Below are 26,436 nucleotides of genomic sequence, written 5' to 3' on the forward strand. Positions count from 1 at the left end.
ATGCATGCCATAGCAATAGCATATGTCAGAATGTCCTTTTTTAAGGCTGAATAATATTTAATTACATATGCCACATTTTGTTTATCCATTCATCTGTCATTAAACATTTGGGTTGCTTCTACTTCCTGGGTATTGTGAATAGTGCTGCTATGAACATGGGTGTACAAAAAGATATCTCTTCAAGGCTCTGCTTTCAGTTCTTTTGTGTATATGTAACCGAATGCAGTGGCTGCTTGCTGCTGTGAAAGCCAGTACTTGAGAGGCAGGTGCCAGCCACCTGGAAGATGAGGGACACATGTCACAAAACCCATTTCCTGGGAAGATGGGGACTCACTTCTCAAAGCCCATCTCTACCTCTCAGTGGAGACAGAGGTTTTTATAAGGAGGGAGAGGGGGAAAGAACAAAGAGACCAAGGGAAGGGGTTGCAAAGTTCTCCACATGCAGACCAGCACAGTCCATTCCGATGAGGCAAGTGAAGGTCCAGTGTGCACCGTTCCGGTTTAGTCATCCTGGCTTCATGTCATCCTGGCTTCACAGCTGAAGGTCAGCAAATCTGCCAGAGCTGGGATGCCTGAAGGTCAGAGTCTGTATCTTCCGAAATTAGTTTCTAGGATTCTTGTACAAACATGCTGTTCATCTACAAGCTACATATTAGTCAGTCAGCATTTACAAAAACAAAGTCAACAGAATGGTGGGGTGGGTTACAATTCTCTGTCACAATTTTCCACTGTCACATATATATCCACAAGTGGAATTGCTGGATCATATGATAATTCTATTTTTAATTTTTGGAGTAAATGCCATACTGTTTTCCACAGCAGCTATACCATTTTACATTCCTACCAACAGTGCACAAGAGTTCCATTTTCTCCACATCGTCACCAACACTTGTTATTTTCTTTTTTTTTTAAATAGCAGCCATCTAATGGGTGTAAGGTGCTAACTCCTTTATTTTTATTTTCCTTTTATAGATGACAGAACTGAAGAACCAAAAAGTTCAACAAGGGCTCACAATCATTAAATGTCAGAGCTAGTATTTGAACTCAAGTTATTAACCAATACGTTAAAATTCTTGCAAGGCAGAGGTTCCAAAATCTCCCAAGAAGAAGATAAAGGGGGTCCAGGGTGAACTCCCACCCAGTAAAGGGCAAAATGATTAGTAGCAATTTAAATTTATCTTTCTCCTGATAATGTTCTCCCAACCCTGGGAGGCTGAACTTGCCAGGAAACTGCAAATGTTCTGGGCATAGAACTACTTTTCCCCCTTTCTCCTTAAATAAACTTTGTTCAGAATGTCCATCAGGGACTAAGTTTGGAGTTTCGTACTGCTCTTGTTTCTGTATTGTCTAGTCAGGCAATCTAAAAACAAATTTTCCTAATGTTCTATCAGTCATCCATATGGCGGTCATCTTTTTAGTCACTCTAGGAATCAAAACACCTTCAACTGAAAAGGGATCCTGGCCAACTACCCAAACACTCATGTGTTACCTTTTATATCTAGATTAGTCAGCAAGGGCTGGTCTCAGAGGAACTCCTTCCTTCAGAACAGAGGTGACATGTGAGATTTAAGAACCTGGGCCTTAGTATATGGCAGAGCTTTACTCTTTGAAACTCTGCTGGCTACTTGACGTAGAGTAAGTAACTCAACACTTCTTAGCCTCATACAAATCAGGGATGACAAGCCTGGAGGTGACGCTCAGGGAGCACCTAGCACGCAGAAGTTACTAAGTAAATGCTGGTAGTGTCATTGCTTTAGTCAGGGAACCAGGACCAACAACACAGTACATCCTAAGTAGTTACTGTTGAGAAAATATCGATTATTAAGAACATATTCTAGAAAAGATGTGTAACAGATTAACGACCACAGAACATGCGACACACTTCACTATAAGGTTCGCTCTTAATGTAAATATATAGAGCTAGTGTGCTGGAATCAGGTATCAGGTGAGACTCCACCAGGAGCGACTTAGAGTTCTGAGCTGTGGCACCCCCACGTCCTAAATACAGGTTATTAAACAGTACTAGAAACATCTCCATGTTTAGTGCGTTTCTTATGTGTATAATTAGGCAAACTATATAAAAGAAAAATATTCCTGGGATGCGTGTGTGTGTGGGCCTGCAACCTGCGAGAGGCGTTATAGTTTGAAAGCGAGCCCACCCTGTGAAGACGTGCCCTCCGAGTTCCGGCAGTGGCTGCGTCTCAGTCCCAGTCTAAGAGTATCCACCCCGTCGCGGAACTGGCCTGGTGGTGGCTTCTCTCCAGACAATGACCTCGACGAAAGGGCCTCTAGAAGGTGCTAGGGACCCAGTCGGTCTCCGCCCGGCCGCGCTCGGGCCCCAACCCGCAAGTGCCGCCTTCATCTCCCATGAGCCTCTTTGGCTGTCACTCTTGGGAAAGAAACTGGCGTCTGCGCTGAGGCGGCAGTAAAGTACGAATTGTCGAGGGCAGCGGCTGTTTGGGACGGGTGGGAGGCGGGACTTCCGCTCCCTCAGGTTTCGTCATCAGGAGGCGGAAGTGCCGCGGGGGCGGGAAGGTTGTAGAGCCTCACGTTGGGCTAGGTTTGCCGGTCTTTAAGTGGTCGCGCCCCCTTGGAGAGGGCGATCCGACGGGGAGGCCGTCCTGGGCGCACGCGTATCCCCGGTAAGTAGGACCGCTTGGCGGCGCCGGGGGACCGAGGTGTGCGGCTCCGGTGCTGACCTGCTGCCGTTGACTCTGTTGCCACTGGCCGTTGGCCTCTCCGCTTTCCTTGTTTCCCAAAGTTTCTCACTCCTCCTCTTTCGTCTCGGCCGCAGCCCCTGCCCAGCCTGCGCTCCACGCCTGCCTGCAGGGAGCCTTCTGTGGTGCGGGTCCAGCCCTTTCACATCCCTGATTGACGTTGACCTTCACCCGATGCGCCCTCCTAACCGGGCTTCAGCCGCAGGAGACACCTAACCATGGTTTGTTCAAAACCGACACCTGTTTGCTAGTCCTCGTACTTTCTCGGGCTCCCCTGAAGGTGTCCCTCATCACGCCACGAGAACCATCCCCTCTCTGCTTCCAGAGCTCTGTTAACGTCTTTTAAAGAGCGCGTTGGTTAAACTTTTTTAGTGTGGTTGCTTGAGTGAGACTATATTTTCCCACCTATTATATGTTCCTAGAGGGCAAGACTAGGGTGTTGCTTATTTGGGATCTCCCTTCGTTTCCTTTTTAGCTTTCAGTGTGCATAATTGTGGCTGGGTACGTTCCCTCTCATTTAAAAAAATAATGTTAATTGTTATTTTATTACAGTAGTCCGTTTTCCCCGCTTTGCCCTCCTCTGCCCATCACCCCCCCTCCCCCAGTCAATGCCCACACTGTTGTCCCTGTTTGTGGCTCACTCATACAAGTTCTGTGTCTAGCCTCTTCTTGCCACAATTACACCCTTCCCCCCTCCCCTCTGGTCGCCGTCAGTCTGTTCCATGTTTCGATGCTTCTGGTTCTATTCTGCTGGTTAGTTTATTCATTAGATTCCTCTTATAGGTGAGATCATATGGTATTTGTCTTTCACCCCCTGGCTTGTTTCACTTAGCATAATATTCTCCAGCTCCATCCATGCTGTCGTGAAAGGTAGGAGCTCCTTCTTTCTTTCTGCTGCATAGTATTCCATTGTGTAAATGTATCACAGTTTTTTGATCCACTCATTTACTGATGGGCACTTAGGTTGCTTCCAGCACTTGGTTTTGTAATTGTGGTGCTGTGAACATTGGGGTGCATAGGTCCTTTTGAACTGGTGTTTCAGGATTCTTAGGGTATAATCCCAACAGTGGAATCTCTGGATCAGAAGGCAGTTCCATTTTTAGTTTTTTGAGGAAATTCCCTACTGTTTCTTACAGTCGCTGCACCAGTCTGCATTCCCACCAACAGTGCACTAAGGTTCCCTTTTCTCGGCATCCTCACCAGCATCCATGGTTTGTTGATCTGCTTATGATGGCCATTCTGACCCATGTGAGGTGATACCTCACTGTGGTTTTAATTTGTGTCTCTCTGATGGCTAGTGATGTTGAGCATCTTTTCATAGGTCTAAGAACCCTCTGTATATACAGTTCTCCTTGGAGAAGTATCTATTCAGGTCCTTTGTCCATTTCTTAATTGGATTGTTTGTCTTCGTGCTGTTGAGTCAGATGAGTTCTTTATATACTGGGTATGTTTTTTAAGTGAATCGAAAGGGACCACAGATGAGTGATTTTTCTTCCTAACACTGTGATTGTATTGATGTTATTGATTGATACATTTGGTAGTATTTGGTAAACAACCTAATGATATATTAAAGACAGTAATGCTAAATGTTGCATCAACAGCCGCAAGAATAAACATTTAACCTTCATGCTCTAATTAAACACTTAAGGAACTTGCAGAGTTGGTGCTTTTAAGTCTGTGTTTTTTTTCAGATGTATGTTTCTGAAGAGATGAAAAAACTGCAAATAGTTCATTGTAGGAAGGCTAGCTGTGCCTGACAACTTTTAATTTGTTATTAAAGTATGGTGCATTTTTTTCCAGGTGATTGTGAAGTGCTGAGCAATTGCCACTGAACATAGTTGAAACAGAAAATAGGAAGATGGCAGCAAACTCTTCAGGACAAGGTAAAGCATGTTAGAATTTATTAGTAGGAACTCTTCCCCCACATAGTAAATGTATTTTAATAGAAAATTTGGCATGGAGCAGTTACTGTAGCCAGAATAAAAAATGAACAGCAAAGTAAAACCCCATATTTGAAGCAAGTCCAACATTCTATCAGATATATAATGTCCTTAATAGCTATTAATCCTATATTTTAATGTTAGGAGTATTGATGTTGTAATCCGTAGGTCCTCTTCTGAATTCTGTGTTTCTTGCTCTTTTACTTGAAATCAGAACGCTTTTAAAGAAGCTACAGTGTCGCCAAAGTATATCCATACCTGTATCTTCATTTGCTCTGAAAGCTTTCATACACATTCGCCTGTGTTGAGCTAGCTCTCTAAATCAAGTTAGACACGGCCTAAAAAAGTTTTTATTTAAAAGTAAGTCTTAAAAGGTAAAATTGAATCTCTATAAAGTATTAAATTCCACTTTGTAAGTAGTTCCCTACCTCAAAACTTGAAGCAAACTTTTATTTTCTTTCCATAGCAAGTCTAACTCCTGTTTAACCCACGATACTTTTTTATTACTCATCTCTGCTCTGATCTTTTCTGATTTTTAAAAACCTTAGTTTTGTCTTATCTTAAACTCTATATAAATGGAATCATAAAGTGTGCGCTCATTTGTGTCCCGCTGCTTTCACTCGCTGTACTGGCTGCGACCTATATCCTTGTTGTGCCATGTGTATCAATAGTTCATTTCTTTTTTATTGGGGAGTTCTGTTGTATGAATTTACCACAATTCATTTATTCATTCATCTGTTTGGAGGCTTTAGGGTTGTCTCAGTTTTGGCCATCATGAATAAGGCTGCTTTGAATATTTGCTGTAAGCCTTTTTGTAGCTATTTGGATAACTATCTAGGGATGGGGCAGCTCAGTGTATAGGAAACCTTACAGAAAACTGGCAAACCTTTTCCCAAAGTGGCTGTACCACTTACATTCACTCCAGCAGCGTGTGAGAATTCTGGTTGCTCCACACACAGCACTAGCTGTCTGTCTTTTTTTTCCAAGCCATTTTAGGGGGGATGAAGTGACATCTCATTGTAGTATTAACTTGCATTTCCCAGATGACAAATACTGAGCAACTTTTTTACCTTCTCATTGGCCATTGTAAATCTTGCGTTGTGAAGTGTTTGTTCACATCTTTTGCTTATTTTTTAAAACTAGGCTCTTTTTATTTTAAAGCTTTTTACGGGTCTAGATTCAGGTTCTTTGTCACTGCTAATCACTATCAGGTTCATCTTGGAGTTGGTTTCTGCTGACTGCACTTTTTTTTTTTTAAAGGATGGGTCACATTTTCCTTTTTCTTACTAAGTGATTTGTTATTGGGTACTGGATATTCTAATACATTGTAGAGACTATGGATTTGGTTATATTCCCCTGAAATGTGATTTTTCTTCTAGCAGACAGCTTGGCTCAACTCATACGGACAGACTCTTGTCTCCCTTGTGCTGGGCAGCAGCTGAAACCTCTGCTCATTCCTGTCAGCTTCCAGCTGCCCTTAATTGCTGGGCTCGCTGTTCTCTTCTCTCAAATCATAGGTCAACATTCCCCTATGGTCTTTGACCTCTTTTTTTCCAAGATATAAGGACTCAGATTAAAAATAAATTAAATAAAAATGAAAACTAAGAGAAATCTATTTTGAAAAGAAAATGTGCTACTAAAAATCACAATGCAGTCCAAATGAAAATAAAATTTGGAACTGGAGAGCATCATGCTAAGCGAAATAAGCCAGGGGGCAAAAGACAAATACCATATGATCTCACCTATAAGCGGAACCTAACCAACAATGCAAAGAAGCAAGGAAAATATGACCAGCAACACTGAAAGGAAAAGAAATCAACAGAGACAAGAGGGAAGGGGGGGCAGGGAAAGGGAAGGGAAGGGGAAAGTCAAGGAACATATAGCAAGGACTCATGGACAAAACCAAAGGGGAAGAGCTGAGGGAGGGAAGGTGGAAGGGGGCAAGGGAAAGAGGTGGGGGGAAGGCAGAGACAAATGTATTTAAAAAAGTAAATAAATTAATTTTAAAAAAAAAATAAATAAATAAAATAAAAAAGGATGGATTTCTCTATTTAAAAAAAAAAAGATTAGAGGATAAACAAAACTGCTTTTCAAAGAAAGACATCTCGGAGAAGTAGTCTCTCCATGATAGATACTGTGATAAAAAAAAAAAAAAGAAAAAGAAAAAAAAATTTTAAATTATCTCTTTGTTCTAACACAAATAAATGAAGTTTACAATTTTCTAATTACTTTCTTTTTTTTTTAGCAGTTGCAGTAAAACTCAGTCATTTTTAATCTTGCCTTTGATCCGTAGTGAAATCCACTGTGAAACACAGTCAAAGCCACTTGGGCTCTTGGTACTCTTTTGTTAGAGTTTGTTGTTAGTGTCATGGAGCTGCTGCTAGTAGCCACCAGCAGAGGGCGTCAGTGTCATGTTCTAGAGACTCCTATACTCCCAATGAAAATTTTAAATTTTTATTTGGATCTATGGCATTTTACTCCCTATAGTAAATTATTTCTGTACTGTTTATGTATATAGGGACGACTTATTTTGGAGATTGAATGTCCAGTGCCATAATTACCTTACAGTGATAACTGAAAGAACAATGACTTTAAGAAAAATCTTGATCCATGCATTATATTACTGTCTCTGGTGTGGAGGGCAGGGCCCCATTGTGTTCACTAAGCTCTCTTTCAGATCTGGTCTTCTGTATACTGTAGTAGTAATAGGACGACTGAATTTCATCAGCTCTGGACAGACAGTTACTGAAGTCTCATATTCTTAGTATCCATCATAGTATAGAACATTATTATTTAATTGAAGTAGTATTTTGAGAATTTCAATACATAAAGGCAGATTGTCAAACTGGAATTTGTCCAAAGTACCATTCCTATATTAGGTGTCTTTCATTTTGATAATACCAAGTTCCTGTGATCACATGGTAGTAGCTGGATTGGTCTCACCTAATTTCAGATACACAGAGAAACCTGGAGAGATAGTGAGTAAGGAATGTGAATTCTTTTCTTTGATTATTTTATAATTATCTCAAAATGCTTGTATAAAAAACTATAAACCCTGCAGGTCAGCTGGTGGGAACGTGGACCTGGGGCTACTCTGGATGCTCTTAGTTGGGTTGCAGGGCACTGTGTAGGAAGTGGGTGGCAGAGCTCCTGGGAGGTTGTCTTGCTGGACCTCAGACCCAAGCAGGAGTCTTACTTAATCATCTGTGGTCCAGAAGGAAAGTGGATTTACCCTTCAGGCTTGTCCTAAGGAGTGCTACCTCTAAAATAAGACTTTGTCCCAGGGATGCATAACTTGCTTTTCTGGAACTTTTTAGCTTAGATTCAGTTCCCTATATCCACCCCTTCCTCCTGTATCTAAATAAAAATGTACACAGCTGTACTTTGTAAACAGACATATACTTATTAGAAGAAACAAAACACCTAAGTGTTTACTTAATTATTAACATAGTAACTTTTATTTTCACCCTTTTTTTTACAACTGTCTTTTTATGTACTTTTTACTTTTTGTATCTTACTATGGATATACAGCTTTTCATAGATTCGGTTTGTTCCATTTAGCTATAATTATTCTCTTTAATGTTCCATTTGTGACAGCCTGGCTAATCTCAAACTGGCTTCTTTGTTCTTTGAGCACTATCCTGGGCCTTAAAAAAAAAAGTCTTGCTTTGTGATAAGATATTCCAGACCCATCTCGATTATTTTCCTGCCCTAAGACATGGAACTAGTACTCTCTGAGAATCTTGGCTCCTTTTACTGGAGGATAGTATAAAATCTTTTCTTTATTTTTAACCTCACCCAAGGACATACTTACTGATTTTAGAGAGGGGGAAGGGAGGGAGAAAGAGAGGGAAAGAAACATAGATGAGAGAGAGAGAAACATTGATCAGTTGCCTCTTCCATGCACTCAGCTGGGGACCAAATCTGTAACTTAGGTATGTGCCCTGACCTGGAATCAAACCCATGATCCTTTGCTTTACAGATGATGCTCCAACCAACTGAGCCTCAGTGGCCAGGGCTGAAGTATTTTCCTGAGAACAAATTAATCTTGAGGGAGTTTGTATTTCTGTAAGCAGCACTTCAGCCCTTTCCAATGTGGTAACTTATTTTGCCCATCATATAATTTAGACACTCTCAGATCTTTTAATTTGTTTTTCAATAATTTTCTATTTTCTATAATATCTCTAAATCTCTAAAAAGATGTACTTATACAATTCTCTTCTAAAAATGTATTAGCCTCTTCTGAAAAAAGGAAAAAGAGTCTTGTCCTATAGTTGAAATGTAGTGGTGTTACTTGCCTTAAATATATACAACATCACACGTACAAAGGGGAGAGTACCAACTTCCCTTGCGAAGCATCCTCCACTTCACAAAGAATTCACTTTTGGATTCCTTTAAATAATACATTCTGGTATATACCTATTCTTCTGTAATAATCTTTCCTTAACTTGTATTATATGACTTATAGGGAAGTTTCTGTGGTATAAAATCAGTAATACCCATATTCTAAATTTCACATCTAATATATTATCAATCATTTATACTAATTTATTTGTTTATTTGGATAAGAGGCCAACCATTAGGTAGTAGGTAGATTGACAGTAACATAGCCTTCCTTAGTGGACTAAGAACATTGACAGTCAATGAAAGTATATTAATTTAGAAATTGTATATTAATTTAGAGCCTACAGTTACTAATTTTCATGGTAACAGGGAGTTAACTATAGCTACCTGTGCTCTGAATGTCAAACTTGCATGCATTTTTTAAGGAGGCCATTCCTTCTTAACCAAGCCAAGAAAGACATGTGATTTAAAAAAAAAAAAAAGTTGGTGAATTATATGTAATGGTTGTATTTGTAGGCAGAAAATGATTAGATATAGGCAATTTAATAAATTTAACTTAATACATAAAAGTTCTCTTGTGCTGGCAATTATGTTTACATAATATTCCTAATTGCATAAAGATGGGTTGATGTTTATGATTTGTGATGGTCCCCCTTATTAGAGGTCTAAATTTGTAAGAAATTATTTCATCATTGAAAATATTTTTATTGCCTTTATTTGTATAGCACCTAATTTTTAAACCCCTTTGACAGACTGCCTTGATAAAATGAAGGGAATTGTTCATTGGTTGCGTCACTATCAGTTGAAGTAGAGGTCTACAGCTGTGGTTTGTAAACTACAGTAGCTCCCCCTTATCTGTGGGGGATATGTTGTAGGGCCCCCCAGATGCCTGAAACCTCAGATAGTGCTGAGCCCCATGTATACAGCATGGTTTTCCTATACATAATACCTGTGATAAGGCTTAATTTATAAACTAAGCACAGTAAGAAATTAGCAATGATAACTGATAAACTAGAACGGTTAGAACAATACCCTGTAATAAAAGATGTGTGAAGGTGGTCTCTCTCAAAATACCTTGTTGTACGCGCAGCAGGAGTACACTGGACAAGGAATGAGTCACGTCCCGGGCGGGATGGGGGGGTGTGGCACGAGACGTAGCTGAAAACACAGCAGACCTCAGTGTATATGTTTGGTACGTACTCTCTCAGGATTTACATGCTGGCGTTTAATTCAGATTTTTAAAACATAGTTTGAATACTGCTTCTGAGCCAGGACTTTGTAGCCTCTTCTCTAGATCTTCAGTAAGTCTGGAGCTCAGAGTCAGGCCCAGTATTAAATGTCTACAAAGCACACATCTTTTTGTAACCTGTCATTTACGCTCCGTTTCATTTTCAGAATTCCTTTTCAGTCAGTTGCAATTCTTTTACTTGTTCCTTGAAAGATTGTGTCATTTCTGAATGAAAGCAGTTGAGAAGAAGAAAAATCGTTTTGATCTGAGGATGTCTAATGCTTTTTCCCTCCTTGAAAGAGGCTTTCACAAAAAGGCCTAAATCTGAGAACTGAGAAAATCTCCACTGCCAGAGATTGACTGAGCGGGAGAGAGGCCGGTGCAGCATTTGGGGTCTCAGAGGTTTTGTTAAAAAACAAATGCTGTTACCCATTCCTCGGTGATTAAAATTATTTGGAACTGAGTCTTAAAGTCTTCAGTCAGTGTTATACTTTGCATATGTCCATGTGTTACGCTGTTAAAGTTTCTGGGAAATAGGCAGTAGGATACGGTAACGATCTGAAGGAACTACTTACCAGTGAGTTCATTATCATGTTAGAGAAGAGGATTTTGCTGTTTGGCTTTCTAGGTAGCCTAGGTTTATAAAGCAGCATTGAAATGTTTTTTATTCCTCCCCCTCTCTTCTCCCAACCCTCCTTTCTTTTTTAGGTTTTCAAAACAAAAATAGAGTTGCAATCTTGGCCGAACTGGACAAAGAGAAAAGAAAACTACTAATGCAGAACCAATCTTCAACAAATCATCCTGGAGCTAGGTACTAAAGAATAATGTGGTTTTCATGTTCAGTGACATAAAAAAATATCTTGGACAAAATAATTCAAGTTCGTTGGCAATGGTTTATTTATCATTGAAATCCATGTTGTTTTGTTTCCTAGTTAGAATTGAAAAAAATGTCAATTTAATTGATTAAATTTTAAACTTTTTAATTCTAATTAGAATATTTTCCCTAGAGCCTACTTTTAAGAAAATGGGTTTGTATGATTTTTATTTATTATTAAAATTATTCCACTGTCCCATTTTTAAGCATTCTGCAGAGTAGATAAATTTAGGTAGCTTAATTAATGCTCTTTATTGTGCAGTACTCAGTTTCTATCATCTTAACTCTCTTCCCCAGATCCATTATCCCATCCACCCACCACCCTTTACTCACCTCTGCTTTCTCACTTATTTCCTCCTCGACCCCCTACAATCTGACAACCAGGTGTCCCTTTCGCCCTACCTAGAATAGGCTTGAGCCTGGTTCACTTGCAGCCTCCTTGTGGCTAAATCTGGTAGACCCAAGTCCTTTTCTTGTTAGAGACCTTAGTAGTATTTGTCAGCACTGATCACTCTCTCCTTCTTAAAATACTTTCCTAGGCTTCCATTCACTCTGTTATTCCACTACCTTGCTTTGTTTTGCAAACATTTCTCCACTGCCCGCCTCTTGAATGTCAATGTTTCTCAGAGTTCTGTTCTAGACCCAGTTTCCCAGCCTGCATCTTTGCACTGGAGAGCTGCCTCCCCTTTCACAATCTGTTAATGATGGGTAGATAATTTTTACACATTTGCACCTTTAACTCAGCTCTCTCACACCAGCACCAGGCTGCCTCCTGGACATACCCACTTCGATGCCTACAGGTATTTCAAACCCAGTATTCCCCAAACTGAACTCATCGTCCCTTCCCTCTCTTTACCCAGCTACTTAATATTCTTTCGTATCTTGTCTCAGTGAGTGGTACATATTTACTAGTTATCAGAGTCAGAAATGTGAACTTGAATTGTATATCATTCCCTTTCACTTCCATCTCGAAGCACTTAACCATTCTCTTATGTTTACACTTTGAAATGTGTCTCAGATCTGTCCCATTTTTCTTCATTGCCCTGCTCCTGGCATTGTCACTTCTTTCCTCAATTACCAGGCCTGCTTCCTCCCTGCGTTTCCCTGTAGTCTCTCAGTTGTGTCCGAAAACGCACAGGGCTGCCGTAAACGTCAGGGCACGTGTTAACCGGGACGGTGAAGATAGGGTGGTCAGCGCAGCCTGAGGCAGTGGCACGGCCGTGCCAGCAGTGACCCAGCGTCCTCCCATCTTTCCTTTCTGCCCACTGTCTGGGTCTGCGGCTCCCTGGTGGTCACAGTGTGACTGCATATCCTCGGCCTCCACACTGAGCCACCTGTGGGGCCAAAAGACAGGAGGTTCCTGTCCTACATTCCTTTTTTAAAAGTGAGGAAACTATTCTCAGAAGTCTTCCAACAGCCTACCCATCAAACCTAGTTGCTTAGAATCGGGTACCTTTCTCTTGCCTAAGCCAGAAACCAGCAAGGATGATGGCATTTCTTACACCAAAGTTCACCCCCAAGGGAAGGGCCAAGCCTGCCCTGAAGCACGGGACTGTTGATAACTCAACTAAGTTTGGGTTTCCCATTAGCAAGGAAGAAGAGAGAGAACACAGTTGTTGAGGAGACCAGCGCTGTCTGCCGTTGCTGTGGTCTTTCCGAACTGCCACGCGGTGCTTTTGGTCATGTCACTCCTCTGCTTGCAACTTTCCTCAGAAGCCCCCCTTTACTGATAGGATACGGTCTACATTTCTTAACTTACTTCAGAAGGCTCTCATATCCTGGCACCTGCCTTCCTCCCCAGCCTCATTTTTTGCCAACCCACTTCACCCCTCCCCACCCCTGACCTACTGAGCTCCTTCCTTGGCTTCCATTCACTCTGTTATTCCACTACCTTGCTTCCTTCTGCAAACATTTCTCCACTGCCTGGGTCTTCAATGTCAATATTCTTCTGACACACCAAGCTCTTCTGCCCTGGGACTTTTTGCATACGATACCTTCTGCTTGAAACATTCACCTCTTCAATTACCATTATAAATGTAACTTTATGATAGACTGGAGTACCTCAAATCTGTTTGAAAGTAGGGGGCCATAAATCATGAATGGAAAGGAGATAATGTGAAGCCCCAGTAAATAACATAGGCTTTCTTCATGTACATTAATGAAGACACTAGGAAAAGGAAAAATGTGTTCTGGAAGGTCTTTTTTTATCCCTATATATTATATAATGAAAAATGTGATTCAGAATTAAGGAAGCGTGTGCCTTCAACAGCCATGTAACTAAGATTCCCATTTTAGCATTGCACTTTCGAGACCTGCCCTTAATAAGGACTTCCGGGATCATGCTGAGCAGCAGCATATTGCCGCCCAACAGAAGGCAGCTTTGCAGGTGAGCAAAGTGTAACTGACATTCTTGTCTCATTGGAGATTTCTGTCTCATTGGAAGCCAGCACAATTCCCATTTTGTATTTCAGTGAAGCAATATCAATAAAAATGTTCCACACATAATTGCAGTGGTTTGCTGATGTTCAGTTGTGCCCAGAGGATTTGAAGGACCAATATAGCAGTAATGAAAATATCTTTTATGGTGTTGACATGGTCATGATTGATTCTGTGCTGTACCTGGCAAGGGATTGCTTGTGCATAGGAGAGTTTAGCGTATCTGGATGGATAGAATGATCTTAAAAGCTGAACTGGCTAGTTAGAGAGAGAGAGAGAGAGGGAGAGGGAGAGAGAGGGGGAGAAGGTGGGGGCGAGAGAGAGAGAGTTTTCAAATTTGTCGTGCTGTTGTGTGGATTCTTTTTTTAATGGTCCGTATGACTGTTGTGCAGGAAATGTTTAAAGACTTAACGTCTTTACCATAGGAATGTGATATCAGTTTAAAAAATATATTTCCTTCATTGTAATAAACAGTGTGGGTGATTGTGGATAATTTAAGATTCCCAGAGACATCATTATCTATGCTTTTAAACCTTAGAATTTCAGAATTAGAAGAGACATTAAAGATCATCTCATTTTAGACAACCTAAAAACAGTCTTCCTTTCTTTAGTGACAGAGGAAGTCACTCGTGGTTTTCTGTTATTTACATTCCAACATTCAGCTGCCTTTTTCTCCCTTTCCTTCCAACTGCTGCCCTTCTTTCTCAAACTCCTGGTTTGCTGATCAAAACCAGAGTACTTTGGGACCATGGTTGCTAGTTTCTCCCGACTTTAAGGAACAAAGTACATAATTTGTGCTTTTGACTGGAGAGAATCACTGGGGAGAAAGTGTACCAGGAGTACCTGGTGCAGCTTGTTAATATGAATTCTTTATTGTTGTCCATCTCCTGTGTATTTAAACAGAATTAGCACAAGAACTGATTTTAAAAATAAATTTCGTCTCAAGTACTCAGAAAAGGATAAGTAATTTTTATGCCTTCATTGAAGAATTATGAGTCTTAATAGCTTAATTGCTTTTTTTTTTAAACTCTTTCCCAGCATGCACATGCACATTCATCTGGATACTTCATAACTCAAGACTCCGCATTTGGGAATCTTATTCTTCCTGTTTTACCTCGCCTGGACCCAGAATGAAGAAATTATTTGTAATGAAATTGACTTTGTAACATCAAATGCCAAAGCTACTATTGTTCAGTGCTATACAAGCTGTGACTTGTAGAATTTGGTGAACTTATATATATTGCTTCTTTAAAAGAAAGGTATGTGCAAATGAAAGGAAAAAAGGGTTAACCAGGATGATGAGAGCTTTGGAAGCTGTATTTGAAGGCTGATTATGTATTTGAAGACGTGACTGTAACTTATTTGTAATGCAGTTTGATTTCAGGGCTAAATCATACTGAATTATATGGTCACATACACTCACTCCTCCAGCTCCTGACTAGTTGGACTGGGTACACCATGCCCACAATAGACTTTTAAGAACCATTTATATAGTACTTTAAAGAAATGAGGGTGCTTTTTAAAAATGTGAACCAAAAGGCTTAAATAAGTTACATTCATATTTGCTGTTTATAGAGTTGATATCAGTGTACCTTTTGAATTTATAGTCAACATATCATCCTGAAATAATACTCTTTAACTCATAACTAGTTTCCTTGTTCTGAACTTTAAAAGAAAAACCCAAGACTAATGTACTAGTCAGTCTGACAAATCATTTATAAACCTATATGCCAGTATAAATTAGGTGACTAAATGCTATTAAAAACAATTATATGAAATGTGGTGGTTTTAAATTTTATGCGTGCTCTTATTTAGTGTTACTACATGAATAGTGTGCCTGCGTGGTTTTCCCGTCCATTTTTGTTCTAATTAAAAACGTATGCCAGTTGAGCCCCCTTTTAATTACTGTGAGGGAGTTAGGTTAAGCAGTCTCTCAGCATGACACATCTTGAACAGAATCTGGAGTGCTTATTTAAATATCCCCACTACCTTCTGCTAGTCCTACAGAACCAGAATCTCTTGATTTGAAATAAAATCTGAAAATAATGGGTTAGAGAATTCAGTTGGCACGATATATAGGGTCTAGTGCAAATAACACCCCCTTTTTATTACAAAATCATAAGCATATAATTCTGCAACATAAAAATATCACACTCAAGCACACCATGACATTTTAGGTGAAATGTTCACATTAAAACTATAAATTATTGCACCCATATTATTACCCTACCAACCATACTCAAGTAGGCATTACTTCTGTCAGACCCTGTATGTTTATAAATTGATAGATTTGTAGGTTCCTGAAACTTATAGGTCATTTAGCTAAAATCTCCTTTATTTTATTTCTAATAGGATTCAAATTTTATTTTATACTTTATCACAGATACAGCATTTTATATAACTGCTTATAACTGACCTCATCTAGGCCTTGAGTCCCCAACCTCTGTAGTGGTAGGATAAAATTTAAACTTAAAATTCCAGTTAGGGTCAATATTTACTCAAAGTTCATCTCCCTTTTCAATAAGTTTCTTCTCCCTCCTTCCCTAGACAATTGCCACCAACCACATTGCCCCATGTTACCCAAACTACAGCAGTAGTGGACAGTTCTAGACTTGGCTGTGCCATTTCGATCCTTTCTCTTGAGGATTTGAACTGATTTTCTTCACCTGATGAGTCGGCAGCTGCCCCCATTGTAACGGCTGCCATCACAGCCAAGGGGCCCGTACTCCCCAGGGACTGTGGCTCCTGTCGTGCCTCAGGTCTCTCCAGCCTCCTTACAGTGGGCCTCATTTTCTTGAATTAATTTGACTAAGTTTCTGTTCTTCGTGATGCATGACCTAAATCTGTGGTTCTCCATCTATCTACTTGATGCTGGGGAGAGAGAAAATTTGGATTGTGTTTTTTATACTATCAAAGCCTCTCACTAATGCAGGACTTTTATAATTTAGGTTAAAGAAACCTTTTCTTCCAGTGATACCTTTTCTAATATCTTAGCCTTTTCAATTTAGGACGTTGCCTAAATCTGCAGTCCTGGCTAGTAAACGACTCCCTCCCACCCAAGTTACTTTCAAATTCACTTCAGTTCCATATGTATTGATTAGTAGCTATTCTATAAAGCACTGTGCTTTGGGGGGAAATGGTGAGTGACACCTGCTCCCTAAGGAGGTAACAGCGCAGAAGGGCGCTGTGGCGCAGCAGTGATGATCAAGGAAGCCAAGACACAGTGAGTGGCGTGGGAGGGGCACCCTGGAGCATGCAGCAGTGTAGACAAGCCTAGAAGTGTCGGCGTGGCTTTTCCTGGCAAGGGAGAGTAGAGCTGCTTCAGGCAGAGCTCAAGATTTCATAATCAAAGAGAAGAAGGAACTAAGACACTGGCGAGGACCACAGAGGATGTTGGACAGGGCAGCAGTGGGCTCAGTCACACTTCCTGAGGTGAAGTTTCATCATTGTTTCCCTCGGGCTGTGAGTAAATGTGCCTCACGTGCTCAACCTCTCTTTACATGTCACTCCATCCCGTCTGTAATACAAGAACAGAACACTCCATCTACATCAGAGTGATACAGCATGTAGTAATGGGAGATTTTGTTCCATGAATCTGTTTCTGTGTGTTTGTATATGTGTTTCGCTTATTTTATCTTCCACCAGCATGTAAGATCTCTGAAGGCACAGATTTTTGTTTCCCACCTTCTTTCCCCCACTCCTTTTCCTCTCTTCCAGCCTCCTTGGTTATTACTGTTTTCTGCCTAGGATAGTATTTGGCATACAGCAGATGGTCAGTACCTACTTACTGAAGGAAGGAAGGAAGGAATATATAGATATAGAACCTGGGTGGTGATATAAAGGGGTTTTTTTCTTTTGTTTTCTGTGAGTCCTGATAATAAAGTTTTGAAAGCCACTACTAAATACTACAGATGATAGTGCTCTGTATGATTCTGGAATAAAAACTGAAATGACATAATTTCAAAGGCAGGTATTTTTTTCCTGAACAATCTATAAGCCGTCTTGATTAAGTTGTCTCAGTTCTTTGCTTCACTTTGGCAATATATGAGTTAAACTCAGCCTTTATATGAGTTTAAGGCCTATTGAGATAGGGTTGTGGCAACAGAACAGATCAACAGAGAGAAGATCAATTCATTATTACAGGTCACCCTCACTGCCGAATCCCATCAACTAGCACAAGTGCTGTTTCAACTGCATTAAGCTTAGCCAGTATTTACTGAGTGCTTTTCTTACTTTCTTCTGTGCACGAGTGTACAGTAGATGCTGGGATTTTTTTTTTTTTTTTTTTTTTTTTTAATGAGCAAATAAGGAATGAACATGGATGGATGAAGAGACCTTCACTGTCCTCAACAGTTTGATAATCTGACCTCCAGACTTCCGGCCAAGATGGAAGCATAGGCAGATATACTTTGCCTCCTCGCACAACCAAAAGAAAGACAACAAATTTAAAAACAAAAAATCAGAACTGCCAGAAATTCGAATCATATGGAGGTCTGACAACCAAGGAGTTAAAGGAGAAACATTCATCTAGATCAGTAGGGGGGGCGGAGACAGGCATCTAGGGCAGAGAAGATGTGGGACAAGGCAGCGTCTGGAGGACTGGGCAGGCCAGGGGGCAGCTGGAGGACTGGGTGGTCCCACATTTATGTGCAGATAAACCAGGAGGAACAGCTGGGGAGTAAGACCGTGCAACCCAGGGTTCCAGTGCACAAAAAGAAAACCTCAAAACTTCTGGCTGTAAAAATCTGTGGGGGATATGGCAGTGGAAGAAACTCCCAGCCTCATAGGAAAGTTCGTTGGAGAGACACACGGGGTCCTAGAACATAAATAAGCCCACCCACCCAAGAATCAGTACCAGAAGGGCCCAATTTGCTTGTGGGTAGCGGAGGAAGTCAGTGAAAGCCTGCCAAGAGCCAAGCAAGTGGCATTGTTCCCCCTTGGACCTCTCCCCCACATTCAGTGTCATAATGCAGCGACCTGGTTTGCCCCACCCTGGCGAATACCTAAGGCTCTGCCCCTTCCAATGTAACAGACATTCTGAGACAAAGAAATATGACCTAAATGAAAGAACACATTGAAAGCTCCCAAAACAACTAAGTGATGAAGAGAGAGCCAACCTATCAGAGTCAGAATTAAAAACACTAGTAATCAGGATGCTCACAGAAATGGATGAGTATGGTCACGAAATTGAGGAAAAAGTGAAGGCTACACAAAGTGAAATAAAAATATACAGGGAAATGGTAAAGAGAAGGAAACTGGGACTCATATCAGCGATTTGGAGCAGAAATGGAACATTCAACCAGAACAGAATGAAGAAACAAGAATTCAAAGAAACGAGGAGAGGTTTAGGAACCTCTGGGGCAACTTTAAACATTCCAACATCCAAATCACAGGGGTGCCAGAAGGAGAAGAGGAAGAGCAAGGAATTGAAAACTTACTTGAAAAAATGAAGGGGAACTTCCCTGATCTGGTGAAGGAAATAGACTTCCAGGAGATCCAAGAGGCTCAGAGAGTCCCAAAGAAGTTGGTCCCAAGGAAGCACACACCAAGGCAAATCACAATTACATTACCCAAGATTAAAGATAAGGAGAGAATCATAAAAGCAGCAAGAGAAAAGGAGGCAGTTACATACAAAGGAGTTCCTGTAAGGCTATCAGCTGATTTCTCAAGAAACCTTGCAGGCAAGAATGGGCTGGAAAGAAGTATTCGAAGTCGTGAAAGGCAAGGACATCCCAGATTACTCTAACCAGCAAAGCTATCAGAATAGAAGGACAGATAAAGGGCTTCCCACGTAAGGTAACGTTAAAGTTCATCATCACCAAACCCTTATTATATGAAATGTTAAAGGGACTTATCTAAGAAAAAAAGATCAAAAACTATGACCAGCAAAATGACAACAAACTCACAACTATCAACAACTGAACCTAAAACAAAAAAACAAACTAAGCAAACAACTGGAACAGGAACAGAATCACAAATGGAGATCAGAAGGGAAGGGAAAGGGGGAGAATGGGGGAAAATGTACAGTGAATAAGCAGCATAACTAGTAGGTACCAAATCAGCAGGGGGAGGTTAAGAATAGTATAGGAAATGGAGAAGCCAAAGAACTTATATGTATGACCCATGGACATGAACTAAGGGGGGGGGAGGGCATGCTCCCAGAGAAAATGCATTTAATAGAGCTAAGCTACCAAATGTCATGCCTTAGCTTAGTCTACCTTAAACATGCCCGGACCACAATATCCAAAACTCTCTTGGCAACACAGTGCACTGCAGTGTTGGTTCTTTCCCCTTTTGATCGTGTGCCTGACTGGGAGCTGACTCCCCATGACTCCCTGCTGTGAGGAAGCCCAAGCTGACCACATGGAACGGCCATATGTGGAACACTGGGCTGCCAGACACATGAGTGAAGCCACTTTGGACCTCCCTTCTCAGCGCAGCCAGCAGCTGAGTGTAGCCAAGTGAGTGACCCCAGTTGATGCCACAGAGAGCTGAACTGCCAGGCTGAGCAGAATCCCACAGAATTGTAAGAAATAATAAATCATTGCTGTTTTAAGTCTCTGAAGTTTTGGGGTAGTTTATTATGCAACAAAAGATAACTGGAATACCCTTAATCTCCAAACTCCCATATCCACTGTCAGCATGACATCTGCACTTTGAAATCTAATAGGCATCCAAATATACCACATTTTGCAATATATAATGTACACTTTTTTGCCCAAATTTTTGAGGGAAAAACAAGGATGCACATTATACATGGGTGGTACTAATTTGTTACCAGTATATTTCCTGTACCTTGTACCTGTTCTTGTGTACTGTAATTATTTGTTACAGAAAATTTCTTGTACCATATGTTCAAAAATAAACACTAAAATTCCTTTATAATACAAAAAACAAGTATCTAAATATAAATAAATAAATAATTGAATTAAAATGAAAGTTTTCCCCCCTGAAAGTTTGGGCCAAAAATGTGGGTGCACATTATACATGGCAAAATACAGTAATGTGTCCCAAATCGGACTCTTGCTATCTCACCTTCCCAGCATGCTCTTCCCCCAGCATTCCCCATCTCAGTAAAAGCCTATTTGTGTAGCTGTGAACACAGCAGTCATTCCAGGTTCCTTTCTCACACTCCTCTTTCAATATATCCCGAATGCCACAAATTCTGACCAATTTCACTGCCGTCATTTTGTTCCAAGTCACCATCATCATTTATCTAGACGACTGCCGTAGCCTGACTGGTCTTCCTTTTTCCACACTTGTCCCCTGCCCTTCACAGTTGAGAATATTCAAGTCCGTAGCCAAAGTGATACTTTAAAAATGTAAGACAATGAAATGACTTGAGTATCACTAATCATGAGGGAAATGCAAATCAAAAACCACAGTGAGACCACTTCACGCCCATTAAGATGGCTACTATCAAAAAAAAAGAAAAAAGAAAAGTGTTAGTGAGGATGTGGAAAAATCTGTACTATTAATGGGATTGTAAAATGGCACAGCTACTGTGAAAAACAGTATGGCGTTTCCTCAACAAATTAAAAACAATTATCATCTGGCCCAGTAATTCCACTTCTGGGCATATACCCAAAATAATTGAAAGGAAGGACTTGAACAGATATTTGTACACCCATATTTATAGCAGCATTATTCACAAAAACCAAAAGATGGAAACAACCCAAATGTTCATCAGTGGGTGAATGGTTAACTAAAATGTGTTATATACATACAATGGAATATTTTTCAGCCTTAAAAAGGAATAAAATTCTGACACATGCATGCTATAGCATAGATGAACCCTTGCAGGGTGTCCAAACATTTTGCATCTGTGCCACATTGGAAGCAGAAAAGTTGTCCTGGGCCACACATAAATACATTGCAACATGTAATCACAAAAAAAACCTTAAAATGTTTTAAGTAAATTTATGATTTTATGTTGGGCTGCATTCACAGCCATCCTGGGTTGCACATGGCCCATGGGCTGCTGGTTGGACACTACTGTATGTAGACATTATGCTAAGTGAAATAAGCCAGACACAAAAGGACAAGTATTGCAGGATTCTACTTATATGAAGTATCTAGAGTAGTCAAGTTCACAGACTAAAGGAGTGGTGGTTACCAGGGGCTGGGGGGTGAAGGAATAAGGAATTACTGTATAGTTACAGTTAATGGGTAAAGAGTTATAATATGGGACAATGAAAAAGTTCTAGAAATAGTCATGATGGCTGCACAACAGTGTGAATAAACTCCATGCCACTGAACCAAAACATTTAAAAATGGTTAAAATGGTAAATTTTGTTACATGTATTTTACCATAATACATTTTTAAATGTAAGTAAGATCATGCCAATTTTCTTCTCTAATGAGTTTCCAGAGCCAAACTCTTTACAATGGATTGCAAATATAGAAAATACTATCAAGTGAGTCTATTTGTTGGAAAACAATTTAGCGGAAAATAGGCAAAGTGAAGTTCCCCCCTCTTGAATGTAATATACTCTTTCTCCTTCCCTCTTAGTTATTAGGATTTTCTTTTGAGAGGCTGTTGATCTACTGAAAGCGGTCAATGACCAAAATGACAACTGGAATTTGTGCCAGAAGTACACATGCATCCATCCTGTTGTGCAATTAGCAAGTTTGAGTGATAATGAATGTAGTCCCTGGTCCAGAGTGATATCCTTATTCTGTGTCTTTGGTCAGGCAAACCAGCCTGATCCATCAAACAGAAAATGGTTTGACGTGAGATGTGCAGCCTTTCCACTGTTCCAGAAGGTGATGATGCTTCTTAGCCCCTGCTCTCTGCTTTAATGTCAGGCAAAAGCAACTTTGAAGAGCTAGTTCTCTGGATACCTGTGGGACCTCGGGACCTTTGCACGTGCTGTTCTCTTTGGCTGGCATACACTCCTTCCTGTTACCCATGTAGCTTGCTTCTTCAACATCATCCAGTCTTAAAATATCATCTTTTCAATAATGCCTTCTTTGAACTTATTTAAAATTTCAGCTCTGTTCCCCTGTAACCTTAATTTTTCTCTGTGGCACTTTGCAACTTCTAACATTGAATGTAATTTACTTTGTTATTTTGTTTATTGTCTACCTTTTCCCACTGGGATATAAGTGCCCTAAGTGTAGATACCTTTTTATGGGTTTGTTGTTTTTTTTTCCCTCTGACATATATCCGCAATGCTTAGGACACAGTGCCTGGCACATCATAGCAAGTGTTCAGATATTTTCGTGAATAAATGAAATAAGTCTGACATCCAAAAGGAAAACTGGCATGTTAGTCCTCATCAGTGGACCCTATTCCCAAGTGAAATGTACACATACACAAAAAATATAAATTAGGGGGTTCCTAGATGCCCTGAAGCCCAGCCATGGGTACAGTGTTAAAACCCTGTGATGGATCAAAAGGAATTCAGCTGCGCCCCCTTCAGCTGCTCCTCCACTGCAGTCTTGTGGGACTCAACACCACAGATGTTACTACCATCAGGAGCCTCCAGGAGGGTCCAAGCCTTGCAATGTTATGTAGCAAATACAGTGAAGCTGGCAGCCCTAGTGCTGTTAAGAAAACAGGAGTGTGTGCCAGCCCTCACCCTTCATGACTGAGCTATTAATTCAAGTTCTCTTAGGAAAGCATCCAAAAGTGAACATACAGGCTCTGAGCAGCCACAGGCAGGAGCACAGCCCTCCATCCAGGGAGGCACAGACCTTCTTTTGAGAACTGAGCTCTTCCAGTTTAGCCACTTTGTGGGTTGAATGCTCACAGGTGCAAAGCTGCTCCCTTTGAATGTGCCTGGCTCCTTGGGAATGGAGATGGCCCGCAGGGCAGCCGTCATCAGCTTGCAGGCTGTTCCACGTTGCCAACTTCTGAGGCTGCAGAATCCAAGAGGACTGGCTGCTCTTTAGAAGAGGAGCCCACATGTACACATGCCAGGAGAGACCTGAAGAGTGAGCAAGACTTTAACCAAAGGAAGGGGGCGGGAAGGGAAGGAGTGGGGAGGGGAGAAGCAGGCACAATGGCGCAGAGGGAGGGAATGGTGTAACACCACTGGCCAGCAACCCAGGTGGAGGGCTTAGAACTTTATCATAAGGGCTTGAGAAAGCCATTAAAGGGGAAATGATAGAATAAGACTTGTATTTACTGAGACTTTCCCAGGCAGCTGTGAAGGCAAGGAGACCACTCAGGTTGCTCTTAAGTGATTGTAGGGCACAACGGTGTGGGTTGACCGAGATGGCGGCAATGAGGGGAATGGCAAGGGAAGAGACTCGAGGATATTAAGGTAGATAAAATTATCAGAAAATGGAAACAGTATGGAGGATGAAAGAGGACTAGGGAGAGGAAGAAGGAGGCCCTAGAATAACTCAGATTTCTGGCTTGGGCAACAAGGTGGATATAGGTGCCATTTCCTTAGGAGGAAGTACAAGGTGGGGACACGGGGTTGAGGAGCCTTTCTCGACTGGGGTTCCGCCAGAGAAGTGAGCCCTAATGCCATGAGGCCGCCGCTGTCTAGAACAATTAACACCTCCCCCCCGCAGTGGAGAAAGGTTTAGGTAATGCATGTCTACTTATGTACAGGCCATGGGAGTGGATGGAACAGCCATGAGGAAGAGTATATATAATTGAATCTATAAATGAGAGAGTCAAGGGATGAGGAGTCTGAGAAAGAATCTAGAGAAGCAATGGGAAAACGAGGCGACAGGGACACCTTATAGTCTCACGCAAGCCAAGATGAAGATCATTGTAAAAAGGAGAGTGGGTTAAAGCTGTTTCCTAAAGGTTGGCTATTGTGCCACTGGTGATGCTAGAGATGATTCCTGGGGTACGCATGCACAACCCTTTCACATTTTAATAGTTATGTACTTCTATCTATTTATTGCAAGTAATAGAGCATCTTTATAGTAATATAAATAACCATAGCTATTTTTTGTTATTATTTACCAGCCATTGTTCTAAGTGCTTTATATGTATTAACATTCTTCCTTAATCCTCACCACAACCCTAAAAGGTAGATCTTGTTATCCCCCATTTAAAGATGAATACATGGGGGCACAGAGAGGTCAAGTAACCTGTCCATGGCCACAGAACTAAGTAAGAGGCTGAGCTGGAATTTGAACCCAAGTGCTTTGCTTCAGGAACCCTGCTTTAAAAAAATAAATAAAACCAAAATAAATAATATATATTATTTATATATAAATATTATAATATATAAATATTATAATATATATGGCTTTAAAATAAATGTAAGCAAAAGAATCGGTTTAAAGAATAGGTTTAATAATTATATATTAAAAAATAAATAAAATAAAAATAAATATATTATATATAATATAAATATTATAATATATTATATTATATATAATAATATATATATATGGCTTTAAAATAAATGTAAGCAAAAGAATCGGTTTAAAGAATAGGAGTGAACTCAGCTATAAAATTGTGGAGGCGGCCTATGCATGACTGACCCAAGGAAAGAGTGCTCTGGCTGCTGAGTTCCATTGAGAAATAATGAGAAAGCAGAGAAATACACGGTAGTGGACTATCCATTGTCTACACAGGTCCTGATATAGGACAAAAGGAAACATCTGGATCATAATATTCCCTGCCTAGGGGGAGGTCAAACTATATCCTTCCAAATCTGGGCCATTATCCTAGGGACATACAACAAACCACAAATACTGTGTTAACTATTAACTATCAAAATGTATTTGCTATTGTGGGGGTTAGGTTCTTTAACAATGTCCTTGAAGATTCACTGGGCTCTTTAAATTTGGCCTAATTCTTCAACATTATTACCATAGTTAAGTGTATTAGCAATGTGCTAAATTACTTCCTTGATTGCATTTTGAACATTTCAACAGCTGAGTACATTGTAAATACTCCAGCAGGAATTTTTATCTCTCATCCTTATTTCTTTGGGATCCCATGAGAAATACAAGACTCTTGTTTATTGCTGAAATACATCTTGCTTAATGTCTTTCATGCCTGTCTCTGGTGTGTTACCAGTAAAAAATGTTCATGAAAATGCTCCTAAGCAAAGAAAGAAAAGAGGGAAACTGAAGGAAAAGGAAAATGTACAGGGAAGAAAAACGGGTGCGCCTTCTGGGGCTCCAGGTCTTCATTTGGGAGAGGGCAAGAAAAAGGAGACGGAGCCGACTGAAACCAGCCAGAACATACTGGCAGCCCCCCGCAAGCACTGGGAAATGATGTGTCAAGAGCTCTGGGAGAGTGGGCACACTCACCAGGCCATTGACACATCTACGCTACGTGCATCCCTTGCTGGTGCTCGTCTGGAGCTCCCCTCCTCCTCGCAAGGTTTTGGTAGCACATAGTTTCCGTAGCACCTCCTGGAGGAATATTTGTCCTCATGGCCTACAAGGCCATGTGCTAACCCAGGCCCGTGGACATCCTGGCTCAGAGCGCCAGTCTCCACAGTACTTTCAGGACGACTGGATGGCATCTCAATCTGTATGTCATAAATCAACCCCTAAGAGCCCCGACAGGTGGGTTCGGTTGGGCAGAGTCCTGCAAAGCAAAAGGTCGCTCGTTCAATTCTCAGTCAGGGCACACGCCTCGGCTGTGGTTCAGTCCCTGGTCGGGGGCATGTGCAAGAGGCAAGCAATCGATGTTTCTCACATTGATGTTTCTCTTCTTTCTCCCTCCCTTCCTTTCCCTCTATAAATAAATAAATCAAATTTTAAAAAAAAATCAACCCCTAAGATTTCTGAATTACCGGGAGAGAACAAAATGTGTTCCCATCTGGTAGGTACAAATGAAGTCGTGTGAACAGTAATAATTGAAATTTCACTAGTTATTGCCATTCCTGCTAACCCAGCCTTCTCACCAGAAAATCTACTTTGGGTGTTACATGGAGGGACGTATCCGTGTTTGTCAGGGTCAACACT

The 26,436-nt window shown here is 40.8% G+C and overlaps 1 protein-coding gene across 2 annotated transcripts; it reads left to right on the forward strand.

The window, feature by feature from the left end:
- Positions 1–2,490: 2,490 nt before the first annotated feature.
- Positions 2,491–15,267, forward strand: INIP (INTS3 and NABP interacting protein). 2 transcript variants are annotated; one of them, XM_054584927.1, is made up of 6 exons: positions 2,491–2,642; positions 2,795–2,938; positions 4,518–4,600; positions 10,938–11,040; positions 13,399–13,489; positions 14,578–15,267. In XM_054584927.1, exons 3-6 carry the CDS (start codon positions 4,576–4,578, stop codon positions 14,671–14,673), a joined length of 315 nt encoding a protein of 104 aa, XP_054440902.1. In that variant the 5' UTR covers positions 2,491–2,642; positions 2,795–2,938; positions 4,518–4,575; the 3' UTR covers positions 14,674–15,267. The 2 variants fall into 2 exon arrangements, with proteins under 2 accessions (XP_054440902.1, XP_054440901.1); XM_054584926.1 differs by lacking the exon at positions 2,795–2,938.
- Positions 15,268–26,436: the final 11,169 nt, after the last annotated feature.

This window comes from Pteronotus mesoamericanus, unplaced genomic scaffold, assembly GCF_021234165.1.
Source record: "Pteronotus mesoamericanus isolate MK-2021 breed Mesoamerican mustached bat unplaced genomic scaffold, CSHL_Meso_final contig_78, whole genome shotgun sequence".
Lineage (NCBI taxonomy): Eukaryota > Metazoa > Chordata > Mammalia > Chiroptera > Mormoopidae > Pteronotus > Pteronotus mesoamericanus.

Coding starts and splice junctions, on each gene's coding strand:
- INIP (XM_054584927.1), top strand. CDS start 4,576: ATGGCAGCAAACTCTTCAGGACAAG. Junction 11,041..13,398: donor ACAAATCATCCTGGAGCTAG/GTACTAAAGAAT, acceptor TTCCCATTTTAG/CATTGCACTTTCGAGACCTG. Junction 13,490..14,577: donor AACAGAAGGCAGCTTTGCAG/GTGAGCAAAGTG, acceptor ACTCTTTCCCAG/CATGCACATGCACATTCATC.